General features: G+C 40.9%; 2 protein-coding genes across 3 annotated transcripts; one reads left to right on the top strand and one right to left on the bottom strand.

The window, feature by feature from the left end:
- The first annotated feature begins 2,046 nt into the window (after positions 1–2,046).
- ihha (Indian hedgehog signaling molecule a) lies at positions 2,047–9,986 on the top strand. The gene is made up of 3 exons (XM_026946722.3): positions 2,047–3,410; positions 5,645–5,906; positions 8,296–9,986. The coding sequence occupies exons 1-3, from the start codon at positions 3,111–3,113 to the stop codon at positions 8,973–8,975; spliced, it is 1,242 nt and encodes a 413-aa protein (XP_026802523.1). The 5' UTR covers positions 2,047–3,110; the 3' UTR covers positions 8,976–9,986.
- slc23a3 (solute carrier family 23 member 3) lies at positions 8,829–16,584 on the bottom strand. Of its 2 annotated transcripts, XM_034304450.2 has the most exons (13): positions 16,281–16,584; positions 15,270–15,406; positions 15,099–15,169; positions 14,889–14,962; positions 13,830–14,011; positions 13,427–13,526; positions 12,131–12,329; positions 11,640–11,890; positions 11,345–11,450; positions 11,067–11,234; positions 10,873–10,968; positions 10,116–10,378; positions 8,829–8,964 (listed from the first exon to the last, which is right to left on the bottom strand). In XM_034304450.2, exons 1-12 carry the CDS (start codon positions 16,410–16,412, stop codon positions 10,140–10,142), a joined length of 1,755 nt encoding a protein of 584 aa, XP_034160341.2. In that variant the 5' UTR covers positions 16,413–16,584; the 3' UTR covers positions 8,829–8,964; positions 10,116–10,139. The 2 variants fall into 2 exon arrangements, with proteins under 2 accessions (XP_034160341.2, XP_026802513.3); XM_026946712.3 differs by lacking the exon at positions 8,829–8,964 and having other exon boundaries at positions 9,968–10,378.
- Positions 16,585–16,598: the final 14 nt, after the last annotated feature.

Genomic DNA, 16,598 nt, shown 5'->3' with positions numbered 1-16,598 from the left:
GGCCGTGGGCTCTCCTCCTCAGGGTGGAAGGGAATTCTGATTGGATATGAATACATCTGAAGTATCTGAAGTACTGTCAACAGTCTAGGTCAATAGGCAAGCCTTCAGGTGGCCATGTTCTTAAATTTACATCCTCCAAAAGGACAAGGACACACTCCATACGGTCCACACACTGTAATTGGGTCTCTGTGACCTACAGTTTTATCTTCCGTATGTTCCATATGTGCGTACATGCTAAAGCTGCTGGCATTTCACCCAAGCGTCCCTCACAAAGATATTTATTACGAGTGTAGTGCTGCATCCTCTCCTGCCTTTCTAAGTGATGGACAGAAAATGGGCATTTACACTCAACACCCATTCCATTCACTGAAGAAACAATTTATTGTAAGTGATCAAAAGGCATTGGTGAAAGAGTGAATGAGAATGAGATAACAGTCTTTTTTGGTCAAAGAGTGAATAAGAATAACAGTCTTTTTTGGTGAAAGAGTGAATGAGGATGAGATAGCAGTCTTTTCTGGTGAAAGAGTGAATAAGAATAACAGTCTTTTTTGGTGAAAGAGTGAATGAGGATGAGATAGCAGTCTTTTCTGGTGAAAGAGTGAATGAGGATGAGATAGGAGTCTTTTCTGGTGAAAGAGTGAATGAGGATGAGATAGGAGTCTTTTCTGGTGAAAGAGTGAATGAGGATGAGATAGGAGTCTTTTCTGGTGAAAGAGTGAATGAGGATGAGATAGCAGTCTTTTCTGGTGAAAGAGTGAATGAGGATGAGATAGGAGTCTTTTCTGGTGAAAGAGTGAATGAGGATGAGATAGGAGTCTTTTCTGGTGAAAGAGTGAATGAGGATGAGATAGCAGTGCTTGATTTTACTCTTTACTTCTCTGTCCCACATGAGGACAGACGGACCTAAACAGAACTAAAATATCTTATTATTAAATACTCCCCTGAACCAAAATACTTTATCCACACAAATAATAAAAAATATAAATCAACGCCAGACCGCAAACGTTGGTAAAATTTGCTTTTGAAATGGGCACAAAACCACAAGCTTCTTTTTGGCAAATATTTGAGGAGCTAATTTAGAAGACGTGTGGCTGTTTTTCTTTCTCGTTTAAGAAAGAGCTAACAGAGTGCAAGTGTCACAGATCTAGCTTTTCTCAAGGCTTTCGCCACCGGCCGACCGACAGGCAGACTCATCGACAGAGGCACACAGTCTTCCATCTGTGTAAGTGGAGCATCCTCTCTCTCTCACTCTCTCTCTCTCAGTGCGGTAAAATAAGAGCCGCGCCTGTGAAAGCTTGTTCCTAATTATACTCTGCCCTCTCCCCCTTACCTGCTCCATCTGCAATTAGAACAGTGGAGCCCTCAGGAGAGTCGTGCCACTGTCCATCACCTGAGTACAGCCTGGCACAGACTGCAGCCCTGTGACTGAAGATAAAATTAGGCTGTATTCTCAGTCTCAAAGACAGAACAATACTGTGTGCAATCACTTCGGTGATTGTGATTGTGGAAAACTGCTTAGTGTACTTTGCTACCCTGAGCTGGTGGGACGCAGGTTGTTGACCTGGCAAATTAGAACCATGATACAGAGTACGAGTGTTGCTTCTCTGAATTGAAAATTATTTGGTGATTTTCTTTTTTTTCTTTTTTTTTTTTTAAAGTAGCCTAATCTGTTCCAATTTTGAAACTTTGGACACAAGGGCAGATTGATACTTCATAGAGGAATGGGCACATTGGTGACACGAGGTGGCAGACGTCACCATGAAAATCAGCCTTATTACCCCAAATGCACCCCAGCTCTGACCTCAAACCACTCTGAGAGGTCTTTTAGTGCTCATGTATGCAGACTTCATCCAGACTTAATGAATCAATCCTACTTCATGCTTATTTAAATCATCATAATAGATACTGTACTTTAGCTAATACAATAATGTAATTATGTGGCCATTCATTTGCACCCAAGAAACAATTCTTGCCCTGTACATGTTTGGATGGTGCAACCCCTTAGTGTGCTTTTACCCCACTTTGCCACCTCATGACCTAGAACCTGGACACACTGTTCATTTTAATAACTATAATGAGTACAAATGAACATTGGATATCGTTCTCGGGATCAGAGCAATCAACGTGTGTGTGTGTGTGTGTGTGCGTGTGCCGTTTGTATATCTACTCACGTGTGCGCACGCTCACCGGGTCAGTGTAGGAGGAGGAGGAGGAGGAGGAGGAAACGAAGGCTGCTGTTAGTCTGAGGTTTGAGGTGACTCAGGGCCACAACACTGCGCGCCGATCCGCGCATGAAACCAAGTGCACTTCAGTAATCAATGTAGAGGTTGGAAAAACTGTGGTACACAAAGTGGGAAACAACAACAGTCCTGCTGCCATCAGCGGCGTGCTTGCGTGCGTGTGTGTGTGTGCGTGCGTGCGTGTGCGTGTGTGTGTGTATCAGAGCGACCGAGTCGGCGGTCCGTGGCAGAGCCGGTGTGTATCGCGGGGGAGGAGTAGTGGCGCAGGCGGGCAGCATAGGGGTAGGAGTGCAGGAGCGCCAGGGCGCGGTCTTTACTGCTTTCTTTACTGATCACTCCAGCTCCAGAGACGAGTGGACGAAGTACGCCAGAAGGCAAAGGCGAGCGCAGAACATGAGGATTCCTCCTCACAGCAGCCGGCTCTCAGTCTTCAGTGCGCACCCTGTCAGTCTGTCACTGCGCGCCGCTTTCCGAATCTCTCCGCTAAGTTAAATAAACGGGCTTACCAGGACTCCCGCGTATTCTCGAAATAAATGGACTCGTTCTCGTTTTCATTTCGCTGTTTGTCGTCAGTGCGTATGGAGAGGCACTGTCCTCTCGGCACCACTGGATCTTGCTTTTGTTTTGACGTTTTCGCCTTGCGACGCATGACAGCCTCGCCGTAGACCGCGCGTACTTTTTACGCACAGACGATGACGAGGATAAAAGCAATAAGGAATTAAAGATCCCTCAATTTATTTACCCCCCTGTGGGGGAATAAGGAGCTAAAAGGGGAGTGCGGAGGAAGGGGGACAGTTTGAGTTTCACCCTTGACCCGTGGCCCCCGTAAGCACTCCGTGTTTGGGGGCTTTCTTGTTTTGAGAGGGGGTAATGCGTGTTCCCGCGGTGCTGGGGCTCCTGGTCGCCTGCGCGCTGATCTGCGCCCCGGTGAGCGAAGCGTGCGGCCCGGGCAGGGGCTACGGCAAGCGGCGGCCTCCCAAGAAACTCACGCCGCTTAACTACAAGCAGTTCAGCCCGAACGTGGCCGAGAAGACGCTGGGCGCCAGCGGAAGACTCGAGGGCAAGATCACGAGGAACTCGGAGCGCTTCAAGGAGCTCACGCCCAACTACAACCCCGACATCATCTTCAAGGATGAGGAGAACACGGGCGCGGACCGGCTCATGACCCAGGTAAGCGATTCGATTACGGGCCCATTAGGAGATGCGCTCGGCGCCGGGGATCCGGTTACACGGCGCATTTGGAGCAGCCGCGCACCGCTCCGCGTGTCTCTCTCTCTCTCTCTTTCTCTCTCTCTCCTCGCTCTCTCCTCGCCCTTTGCTCCGCGTTTAAGGCTTTAGTGAAGCGCTGCTATCGATCGTCCATGCTTTCATCTGGGCCAGGTTAAAGGGAGATTGATCTTTCTGAGCGCTTCTTCTGCACAGAGAAAGCCCCTGTGCTGAATTCACACTCACACTCTTCCCTTCACTCATGTGTGCGGTGTTCATCCAGCGCCACAGGCTACACTCAAGCACTTTAAACCAGAGCTGTCATTTTCAGTGGAATATGCACGGCATGTCTCAGTTTTATAGTTCACTAAGTAATGCAGTACTTCTTTGGACTTCATACCTTTCCACTGCAAATCTCCTTCACTTAGGAAACACCTGCAGTGTTAACTCTAAAGAGTTGGACTATAGAAGCTAAGTCAGTTTAATGGAATTTGAGTTTACTCATTTAGTTGCTTATCTGCAAAGGTTTTACTCAGTTACCATGTAACCAGAAAATCTTATTTATTTATTTAAACTTTTTTATTCCTCCCCCTCCTCCACTCTTTTCCTTTTGTGTCTCACTTATGCAATGGTTAAGTTATAACAGGCCTATGAATTTCAATGAATTCTTTTGGTTTTACAGGCGATATTTAGACTATTTTTTCTAATAAGTGCTTTATACGTAAACATATTTGAATTACATGGTATTGTCAAAGTTTGATCTAACACATGTACAAGAAGGTTGTCTTCACCAATGTAGTGTAGTATATGAGTATCATATAGCTTTTACAGTTGATTAAGCAACACATTCACTATTATCTTGCCCTAGATGCTTAAATGCATCCATGTTGATTATTGTAAAATAATTTTATTATTTGAATTTTATTTAGTATACCGGTGTAGGTTGGTCGCCTGCAAGGAGGTAACAGGTGCTTTACCATGACAGGTATATTGATATTAAAAAAAAAAAACAAGTACAGTATTAACTATGCCAGCACACAAACTGAGCAAAACACCATCATTTAGTAACACATGACATTCTAGAGCATCTTATATGCCTTATTTAGAGACCATAAACCATCTGACAGTTACGTCAAGAATAAAAAAAAATAGCCAAAGTCGTTGTGGTTTTTTGCTTTCAGAACAAATATTGCTGAAAATAGCAGGCTGTCGTGTTTGTGTTCTGTGTGTTGGCAGTGTCTGCTTGTTTCTATAATAAAAATAAAATTATGACTAATATACAAGGAATATAAAAACTTGAAAATGTGAAAGCATGTCAAAAGCAAAACCCGTTTTGTTAGTATTTTTTAAAGGTTTTTTAGCCTTCTTTTTGAAATGACGAACGAATAAAGGTGCGACACTGTAAATCATGTCTCTGAGAAAAACAAACCTGCTGTTATACCTTGAAGAAACCATCCTGCCACTATGTTTGCTCAGATGTTTGAGGAAGTAAAAATGTGTAACTGCTTGGCATTTGACTCAAAGTATTAACCCAGAAAAGAAGTACAATTCTCTGAAAAGGAGGATAAGGTATGAAGATGTGTACTTAATGAATTCAAGGGAATTTCATAAACAGTATATTTCACATTTTTATTGTAGGTTAGACATTTACAGATCATGGATAAAGGGGTGCAGATGTTTATAGAATTTTTGCATAATATGTTTCCATGTGAAATTTCCTTGAATCTACAATAAGTCCTACTTAAGCACTTTTCATTTGTGCTGCAATGATCATAAACTTTGACCATTTCCGACAGTGACCTTTGTGCTTTACTGATCACTTGTTGATTGCGTGTCAACATGTTTTGCTGTATTACTGTGTGTGAAATTTTCTTCGTGTTAAAGTCCCACTTACTATTTCCTTGTTTTGTCCCCTTTCCAGTTCCCTCACTTGCAGCATAATTTAACATTAATATTATTGATCTTGTTATTGACCAGATATGTAGCCACTAATGGATGCTTCTTACTTTAACCACTGGCTGTCTTTTTGCATTTAGAATTTGCCTATGCACTATCCATACACTTTTTCTGGACAGAATTAGGCCAATGCTTAGTCTTAGTAATGATGAAAGATGAAAGACCTGCAGTGCTCTAGTTTCCAGAGGGCTGCATTTTCCATCTTACGTGTATAATCTTGACGTAAATGTCTGATCTTGCAGCGTTGTAAGGACAAGCTGAACTCGCTGGCCATCTCCGTCATGAACATGTGGCCAGGTGTGAAGCTGAGGGTCACTGAAGGCTGGGATGAAGACGGCAATCACCTTGAGGAATCGCTGCACTATGAAGGCAGAGCAGTGGATATCACCACCTCTGACCGTGACCGTAATAAATACGGCATGTTGGCGCGGCTGGCGGTGGAAGCCGGCTTCGACTGGGTTTACTACGAGTCCAAAGCACACGTCCACTGCAGTGTGAAATCAGGTAGGAACAAGACTTCACACTTTAAGGCTATCAGATTGTCAAGGGCATAAGAATATCACATTTTACTCATGTGAAGATCTTAGATTTGAAAAGGCTGCGGTATTAATTTATGATAAATAATCAGTAATATTTTAGAAATGGGAAGTTGTCAATCTTAATGTTACAGCAACCAGCTTTCTTGGGTGAGAGATAAAGTAAAGGACATCATTTCTTGAGAAAGTAAAGTGTTTTTAAAACCTAAAACATATTGAATGTAGTATGTGACATTACATGAAAATAGTAAAATGCTGCTCCGTGACTGTATCAGTAGACTAAATGACCATTGTATACTGTAGAACCTGTAGAACAGTCCTAATTGCACTTATCACCTAATTACTAGGCAGCTGATTAGTTAATTATGCCTCATCCTATACTGTGCAATGCACAAATAGCTGGAGAGTGCTGGATTGGGTGTAGAGTTGAAGTAGTTTCACTATGTGTGGCTGTTAATTGAAAAGCGTACCTTACAGCCTATGATACATTTACATCCACAGTTAGTTAGTCACGCTAATATTACACCTTCTAGACTAGACGCACACCAGATTCAACGACAAGAGTCAACAGAAACACAGATGCTTGGAGTGATAGACTCCTGGGTGTGACTGGTTTGGCTGTAAAGCTCAGGTGTGTCTGGTTGTGGATTGTGGTCCATTCTCATTAGTAGGTGAGGTAAGTGGGAGACTTGGGCTGTAGGTGATGACCAGGTAACAGACCACATCATTAGGCCATAAACACCTCCGTATACTCATGTCATCCGGGAATAAATTACCAACAAGGAAGGAAAGACTGGAATTTTTCTAGCTATAACTCTTCCATTGTCTGTGTTATCGAAATCATCTTTTGTGCACTGTGAGTAATGTTTGACTGAATCAGAACTAATTCCTTACTTTGTTAGGAGCAGATAAGATTAAGACACACTCCTAATTTCCCCATCTACTTGTGTATTCTTGTTCCATACTTCTAATATTTGTATATTTTTGTGACACTGGAATGGGTGATTTGTCCATTTGAGTCAGAAACAATGTTGCATGAATAGATTTTGACCTCGTTTTGCACTCTTTTTACACATACACACAAAACTTGACCCTATGTCCTATGACTTTTCTGTGTTAGCGCAACACTTAAGTTTGAAAAATGTCAGTTTTGGGCCCCTGTTGAGGAATGGGACTTCTGTGTGTGGACGTTTATGAAGCACTTTTGTTATCACTCTGATAGGGAGTGCAAACACAGGCAAGCCCTGTTGTCTGCGCCTGCCTTATCAAAGTCCTTTATAGGTGTGTTCTGCCATGCAAGGAGCAGTACCGCTGCATGTTTGCGTATTTGACTAAATGGTATTTGATTAGTAAAAAATTGAATATTTATGATATTAGATTGGTGATCTGAACTTGTTAGCTAAAAAAATAATCACGGCACATGATTTGTGTAGTATTTATTAGCCTTTATTTTTATGCTGAGCTGCAACATTTTTACTAATTCCCAAAACTTGTGACCTGTGCTGTGGAGAAGAGATGTGGTGATATTCTTATGTGATATGAAATAGAAAAAAAATCCTCTCACCCATTCAGTAAAAGCACATAGACTAAATCTCTCCCTTTGTAGTTATGGAAACTGAGTTTCATAATGTGTACCTTTGGGTCCTATAATGTAGGTGTGGAAAGGGCAGAGAGCAGACTGAGAGAGTGAGAGACTGGGTGAGACAGAATGTTAAAAGTAGAGCAAGTTACTAAAGTGCTTTTGAGATGATTAACCCGCTCCTTTGTTTCCCAGTTATTCCGTTGTTCCTTTTCTAAGATCTCTTATCTCAGCCATGTCTTATCACCTGGCCTTGGTCCTCACCTTTCCCAAATATTTGTGTTCGGCTCTACGGAGTCTTGACTCTCGTTGCCGGCCCTATAGCATCTTGCAAAGCCTGAGCCAGTAACTTCTGCAGGAGGGAAGCCGAACCTATGTTAAAGCCCTGTGGTTATTTATTAGCTTATATTGTATTTTTATGCGGCGACTCAAGTTGAGTGAAAAGAGAAAACTCATTAGCTTTAAGAATGGTGTTTAAAATGTTTGCTTGCACACAAAGTTGTTTTGCCACTGTAGCCAACTTTCAATTTTATTGGTGTTTTTTTTTTTTTACGTGTTTGCAATGAGTGAGAGAGGATCAGAGAGACAGAGACGGAATGAAGTGTGTGTTGATGTATCACAGCATGTTAACATTAACAAACACTGCTTAATGTAATGGATTGCTCTTTCAAGTTTAGAATTTAAGAAAAGTTTTCATAGCATCCTTGACCCAAAGTGTTGCTGATTTATTAGGAGTATCGTACAAATTTCTAAATATTTGTCTGTCTCTTTTTATAAGAACACTCTGTGGCTGCAAAGACAGGTGGCTGCTTTCCGGGAGGAGCTCTGGTCAGTCTGGAGAATGGGAGCAGGAAGGCCATGCAGGATCTGCGGCTCGGCGAACGAGTCTTGGCATCATTGCATGGTGACGGCAGCGGGCAGCTCATCTTCAGTGAGGTCATCGCCTTCCTAGACCGCCAGTCCTCCGCCCGCACACTGTTTTATACAATAGAGACAGAGTCTGGTGCTGCTTTAAGCCTCACCGCTGCCCACCTCGTGTTTGTGGCTGAGGGGAACTGCTCGGGCCCGGCGCCCAGGGGACAGCTCAGGACTGTGTTCGCCAGCGAAGTGCAGCTGGGTCAGTGTGTGGTTTCGGCTCAGGGACCGGGACAAGAAGGAAGGCTGTCCCGGGTGATTAGGGTTCAGCTATGGGAGGACATGGGAGTGTTCGCTCCTCTCACCCTGCACGGCACAGTTGTGGTTAATGACATTGTGTCCTCCTGCTATGCCACCATGGATGAACACTGGCTTGCTCACATTGCTTTCGGCCCACTAAGGGCACTTCATCATTGGGGAGGGCCGATGGGCCACCAGGCTGAGGGGGTGCACTGGTACTCCTCACTGCTGCACTGGATTGGAACACACATACTCGACCCGAAACACTTTCACCCCTGGAGTGTGATAGCTTCTGACAGATGAGAGGGAGAGAAATGAAATGCAAGAGAGAAATCAGACAGAATGAGAGGACCGGAAGAACGGAATAACTTTTTGTCCCACAAAAAACTTTTCTCTTTAAAGACTTGAAGAGTGCAGTAATTCCCTGGGTGTGTTCTCACTTGGAGAATATCCCCAAAACTATTCAAAAACCCACATGTAAAAATATTCAATGCAAAACTATTTGAAATGGGTTTCTTTTATTGCCTACACTGGAGCATACTCACAAACACAAACACACAAACACGCACACATCTACACATATGTGCATACGTGATAGTAATAACCATTCTTATACTGACTGAGGTAATGCAACAGAGGTAAGCTGTAGATAAATTAGCTCAGGTAAGCAGTAGCTCAGACATAGGAACGCAGTCTTAGCCTGTCTGATACTGTAGCTGTTTCAGTATAATAAAGTGTTATATGGAAATACCATGGGCTTGGGACACACAATCAAATGCAGTTATTACTAAAGGAAACTAAGAAAATCTACCAGATCTGCTAGTTATCAGGAATTTTTCACTCCTGATGTCGTACCATTCTGTAAGTTATTTGTTACGTCCTATTCCAAACTTGGTGTCTTAGACTTTTCAACGCTGTAATGTTTAATGTTTTCCTGCTGGAAATGTTCTTTGTAACTTCATCATGTATTTAATAGTCACATTGTACACTGTATTTCTACATATAGCATACACAAGGGGTAAAATACACAACTTTGCAACTTTAGCTATACTAATTAAGCTATACTGTGCTACTTACTATTTATTAACTTCACTCAGTACAGATGTGTCAGAGAGCAACCTGTTCAGCATCCTTTGTAAATGCTCAGTATGCTAATTCCCTATGTATGCTTTATGGAGTGATACTCGCAATCTGGCGTGCTTTATTTACCTTTTTTTGTGGCATTATTAACTTTTTACCAAAAAGATGTCAAAATTATATGTTCATAAAAAATATTTAAAGATCTATTTTTCAAAATTAAACTATATGGAAATATGTGAGTGCTCCCTTTTTTCTTTCCTGTTACAACTTCCATCAGTATGATATGGAATATGATAGTATATATAACCAGATGTCGTATCATGCTTTTCGTTTTAAACCAAGAGTCCTGGTAACTCAACACACCATTGAAGACCAACATTATGACGTCTACTGAGGTAATAAGCTCGACATCTCTGCAGACGACACTGTGATTTTCTCCACCTCCAGGCTCCTGCAGGCACAGAAAGGAAAGTCACGGAGACCGGGCCAGTCCAGCACTTTCCTCACAGGTTGTGGAGGCTCGTACACAGTCACTAGGCTTTGGCTGTTTTCTTGTGGTTTATCGGCTAATGATTGTATCTTCCTAGTGCTCTGATCCAGTTCAAGCCCCCTCTCAGACAGAGTTCCTGGATCACAAAATCACATTATTATTATTATTATTATTATTATTATTATTATTATTATTATTAAGAAGATTATTTACATTACCTGTGGGAGTGAAAGAGAAGGAAGGAAGGAAAGAAGGAAGGAAGGAAAAAGGGAGAGATGGAGAGAAAGGGGGGTGATGGAGATGGACATTAAAAGGATGAAGAAAAACAAAGAAAAAGCAAAGAAAGAAATATGTATATATGTATGTAAATAAAGAAAGAGAAATCGTGGCAGGGAGATAAAAAGAAAGGACAAAAAAAAAGGAATGAGAGAGAGGGAGAATAATGATAGTGAGAAAGAGCATACAGTGAGAAAGTAAGGCCCTACAATGTATACCTGCATTTTGTGTTTGTGTGTGTGTGTGTGTGTGTGTGTGTGTATCAGACATTCTAGACATTCAGTGGGAAAGTCAAGTGATTTAATAAGACACACTGTATTTTATATATACTGTATTAGTGCATGTGTTTAGTACCTGAAACTGTGTGGTCTAGAAGAAAGGCCAAGAGGCTAACTAAAAACACAGGCAACATCAGACATGACTGCAGAAATATATCAAGACTGCGCACACCTAAATGCAGAAAGATAAAAATTAGTGCACTCCATCCAAAATGATAACATGACCCTGTTTTCCAGTGAGAGGAGAACGTTTGAATGTCTCCATCCTACCAGTGTAGATAAATCCAGACTGCATTCTGAACCAGCGAGGAAGCACTAAAGACATGAACACTGTGAAGCCTGTGTTGAAAATGTTGCGCCCTGAGTCCACGTCTGTGTACTGGAGGTACGTTATTCCTGTGGCTGCAGCCACTGTGTAGGTCACACTGAGCACAGCACCTTGAAATGATGAGATAAAGCTATAAATACAAAGGTGTGATCTTTTATATAGTTTACAGTCATGAGGTGAGTGTGAGTATGAGAGGATGTGAGTATGAGAGAATGATCACCGTGGATAGCCAGAGGAACTGACGTCAGCAGTTGAGTCAGTTGTAGGAACAGACCCAGAACCAGCAGCATCACAGCGGCGAGCTGCACCGTGGCCCGAGACCCACACTTAAAGAGAAAAACAGAGAGAGAGAGAAAGAGGCAAAGAGAGAAATGAGAGCATTACTGTAAAAGAGAACTAAAGATCTCAAACTCTAAAGTAGCAATTAAAGATACTTGTACATTCAGAAGGTTTCAGATGATTAAGATGGAGGACTGTGAAGCACTGAGGAGACATTGTAAGGTTTTCTACTGTACCTGGCTGAGGCTGGTCATACATGCATTAGGCACACTGCTGCAGAGCCCGACCGGCACCCCCATCAGCCCGGCGAGCACGCTGCTCAGCCCCTCTACACTCACCCCCCTGTTACACGCCTGTGCTGGAGGTGTGGGAGCTTTCAGGAGCCGGGCTGTTAACACATACACCGCCTGAGAGCTGATAGAAGAGGACAACCCTGCTGCAACTCCTGCTGCAATACTGTCACCAGACAGGAGGGGGAGCCCAAGACCTGCATGTAGAAAGGAGACATAAATCTGCCATATGAATCATACTGGGGAAAGTATTAGCTTGTGCTACTTAGCTGTTCTAATTCAGTGTTGCAAAAACTTTATGATCAGTAGACTCTATATTTTCAGACAAACCAGAGCAACACCATAATAAACAAATCATTACAGGGTAAATGTTCGAGACTCTTTTTTCACAAAATCAGTGTCTTGTTTATGTGTCACGGTCTTCCATGTGAGAATACCTGGTAAGGGCAGGCTAAACCATGCTGCTGTGGAATTTGGAGAAAGCAGGTTAGATGAATTTGCAGTGGTCCAGTTCTGAAATGGGGCTGTATTTAAATCATCCTTGAAAAGCAGTTCGGACACAGAGTGAGGAGTGATGTGCCCGCAGTGTTGCAGCGCAGCACACACACCCCACACCAACAGCACAGACAGTAGCACCTACACACAAGCACACAGCGGATGTTAATATAGCCCTAGTCTTAACTGAGTTTGTCTCTGACAGTGTTCTGTAGCTTAACTACAGAACATCTACTGGAGAGCAAGTCAGCATCATTATTGGAGGAAATTATGTAATAATGGCCAAGTTAGTATTTATTTTAACCCTCTTTAGTTAGGGTAAGGTAATTGTAGATGACCTTATAAACCACTGATGGACTGTTATTTATCTTAAAGCATATTATTCTTGTGTATTCATAGTACTCATAGTAATATAACTCCTATAGATTTAGTTTGTATTTATTAACAGTATGCTACAGTAATCAGAGTCCACAACAAGAATTGTTTTAAACTTCATTAGTGATAAAATAATAAAAACATATCAAATTATATTTAACAAATATGATATTCTTCATATTATATATAATAGATATAATAATAGATATAATATTCCAGAGAACAGTAGGCAGTGCAATAGTTGTATATATATATATATGTATATATATATATATATATATATATATATATATATATATATATATATATATATATATATATATATATACACACACTTGGTATTTAACTAATAACAAAAATGCTGTTTCATTATTCCTAGTAATTCTCACAGATGTGTAATTAATTCCTTAGTGATTTAGATTACAGGTTCTCTAATGTGTTTTATCATAAAGTCTTTGTTTTGACCTTCTAATCTTTTAGATTAGAAAATGCTATAAAAATAAAGATTACAGCTAAAGAATGTTTTACAACAAGTCAATAAATAAAGTCCATTGAGTAATTAAATTAACATTAGATGTTACTTGTTAAGAGATAACATCAAGTAATTAAGAATGAAATATGAGGATGGTAGTTAATGAACGGTCACCTTAAGTAAAGCATGTGATGTACATACAATGTATTAGGATATTTCATGATTTCTATATCAACTAAAAAGATTATTTTATTATAATCATTAAAGTAACAGCTCAGTAAAATTGTGTAGCAGTTTTAGCTGAAAACACTTCTTGGCAGTGGACCCAGACTTTGTTCTCGTTTGTACATTTACTGTCATGGAAACTTGATGTATGTAAAGCTGTACTCACTGAGAGCATACTGACGGCAGGGTACAGCGGGAGCTTTAGATGGGCAGAGAGAGTCCAGCAACGCAGGTGCTGAGACAGACACACCAGCAAAACCACAGTCCTGAAAACAACAGGATGTGTGTTTGTATTTGAGCTGTGCAGAGATCTAACCTAACTCTTTCAATTTAACCAAATGAATTCAATAAAATCATGTAATTATTTTATTATCCATTATCCATAAATATGCCCAATAAAACAGAGTAGCTATTTTGTAGAATTATGATTTATCATTTCATAAACAAGAATTGCAGAAGCTTGCATAATAATGATCACTTGCACATGCAACATCACCACCATGCCCTAAATAAAGAACCCATCTATCTCATGAAGCACAAGCCAAACCCCAACATTAGGCGACGCTCACAGCAGAGCAAAGCCCCAGTGATCTGAGCAGAGCAGAGCTGCCTCTCTGTAGATCGAGAATCCCAGCATGCAACACACAGGCGTGAGGACAAGTGGACCACATCGGGTCAGCATGGCTCCACCCACACCACACAAACCCACTGACAACTGCACCAGGCCTGCTACTACAGCCATGCCCTGCAACTAAACACACACAGGAACAGAAGGACGAATCATTAAATGCTCTCAGAAAAAAAGCCACTAAACTGGGGTTCTAAGGTACAAACACTTTACTCTCAAAAAAAAAAAAAAAAAAAACCAAAAAAAAAAACTACTAAACTATGGCATTCCTTGTCACCAAGATGCATGCAGAAATTTACATGTAGTGCACCTATAAAGCTTTATCTAAAAAACAACTTATACAAAAGCAGGGCTTTCACACAAAAAGCCCTTGCACTGCAAATACAATAAAGTATAAAGCATAAATATAATAATAAAAAAAAAAAAATCATGTATCTTTATATGTATACATTTACAGTTACAAAAAAAATCTTTTCCAAATCCAATTCAAACAGGATTTAATCAAATTCACTCTTTTTTCTCTGACATCTGAACCACTATTTTATTTATTTATTTATTTATTTATGATGCATTATTTATACTGATTCCAGGTCTCAGATTGTAATTATGCACCTTAAAAAACTATGCAGCATTTTTAATGCCATGTTTCCAGGAGATTGAAACATATTAAAAAAGGACAGGACGAGAGCGTTGTTCCTGGGTATTGTAAACTAAAGTGTATGTCTTTGGCATATTTATGATAATTGTCCGGTATCTTATAAATTAGTGTTACATAAAAATGTCTAAGTCTTTTTAAGTGAATAAATTGACAATTTTATAGTGTATGTACAACAATATACTGTATCCTTACAGCTCTTCTATCAACTAAATAGATTTCATAGGTTTTGTGGTAAAGTAGGTTTAAGATTATAGCACACAATCAGTATGTGGAGCTGATGCTATGAGGTAATAGGAAGAGGGGTGGTCTGAGGGTTCAGGACCACGGACAGCAGTGCAGCACCTCTCTCAGCTGGTGTGCCTGGACCTCAAACTGCTCTGATTGATCACACTGCCCCCTGCAGGCTGCATGACTCCCTGCAGAACCAGAAACTAATTAACATCAGTGCATGAAGAATGATTTACAATCATGATTCAGATTGCTGAGAAGCTGAAATGCACCATAAATCCTGACTTGATTGCTTTACCAAAAGGTATGATGTTGGGGACTGACCTGCCTGTGCACAAAGCAGGACAAGAGCTGGAACCAGGAAGTCCAGCGATGGAGCCTGGATCAATGGCAAACTGTGAATAAGATAGACAGAAGATGCAATGTTACACACTGACCATGTAGAAGGAGCAGGAGAGTGACAGAGAGAGTGGAAAATCGAAAGACAATGTTCACCGTGATCCAAAGCAAGTCTGGAGGAGTGTAGAAACACCAGAGTAAAAGAACACAGAGGCAGCTGTCCTTTCCTTCTCAGCCTGAGGCACTAATGCCCCAACCACCAATGCACACAGAGAGGCGTGGACCATAACATGCTGCACACAGAGAGAGAGAGAGAGAGAGAGAGAGAGAGAGAGAGAGGGAGAGAGAAGAATCGGTGTAAACCTGCTCTGTTAAAAATTTCCTTAATTAATAATACTTCATGTTATAGGAGCTAAGTTAGGAGGGAGAACAGAGGAGCTCTGGTCCTTTGGTCTACATGAAAGAAAGCTAAACTCTGGTATTAATATTTGAAGGAAAAATTAAATTACAGAAGGCATGACATTAAGGTAGTCGTTAACTGCTGTGTATATATTGTACACCTGACTATTAACACAAAATATGACATGTTGTTAGTTTAAGGCTTTACTGTATCATTAGTTAGCAAGGGAAAAAAAACATTTTGATATTATTTAGATGCCAAATCACTCAAATACCATTAAATTAAACTTTCAGGATATAAATGTATACATTTACCATGATGTTAATTTTGACAAGCCGTATGATATTCGCATAAGGCATTTCAGCAAGTAATTCCAGTAGGAAATCTTTCAAACTTTTGCTTGTGCTATGAATTTCGTTACTGAGGATCATGATTACAGACAACCTACATCATGTACAGTATAATAAACCATAACAATATTTTCACACATTTCATATTTGACTCAACAGTATTTTTTGTAAAGAACCTTTTATTCAATACTGCTATATCTGTATGCAAATATGCAAAGGTATTAAAAAAAATAATATGTGGAGGTATTAAAAAAGGTGCAACCAGTATAAGTAAATATAAGTGGTAGAAATGGTTTAAATCACATTTAGTCTGGTGCACAGTTGCTAGTCTATAGAATGATGTAATACCTACTTGAACAAAGTGATTCTTTGGCAATCCTTTCTGTCAGAGGCAAAGTGAAGTACAACACATCCTACCTGTAGTGCCAAGGCTATATTTAGCAGGAGCGGTGGACGGCGGTCCACTTTAAGACTCTTGAGCGTGTCAGCTTCGGTGAAGTCCTGCTGAGGACATGCTGCCATCCACTTACATCTGTCTGGCTTCACCATATCCGCTTCACAACTCTGCCCCAGGTCCGCATAGAGTAAATCCTCTTTTAGTCCTGCAGCTTTCGCTTTCAGTATGAACTGAATTGCTTCAGGAGACTATACTGACAGGAGCGTATGCGTTCAGAGAAAGGCCTCTCTCTCTTTTACTGTGGGCAGGTTAAATCATATGATGACCTTTGACTCCAG

This window comes from Pangasianodon hypophthalmus, chromosome 5, assembly GCF_027358585.1.
Source record: "Pangasianodon hypophthalmus isolate fPanHyp1 chromosome 5, fPanHyp1.pri, whole genome shotgun sequence".
Classification (NCBI taxonomy): Eukaryota; Metazoa; Chordata; class Actinopteri; order Siluriformes; family Pangasiidae; genus Pangasianodon; species Pangasianodon hypophthalmus.
Note: the sequence above shows the minus strand (reverse complement) of the source record. Positions and strands in the feature narration are given on the sequence as shown.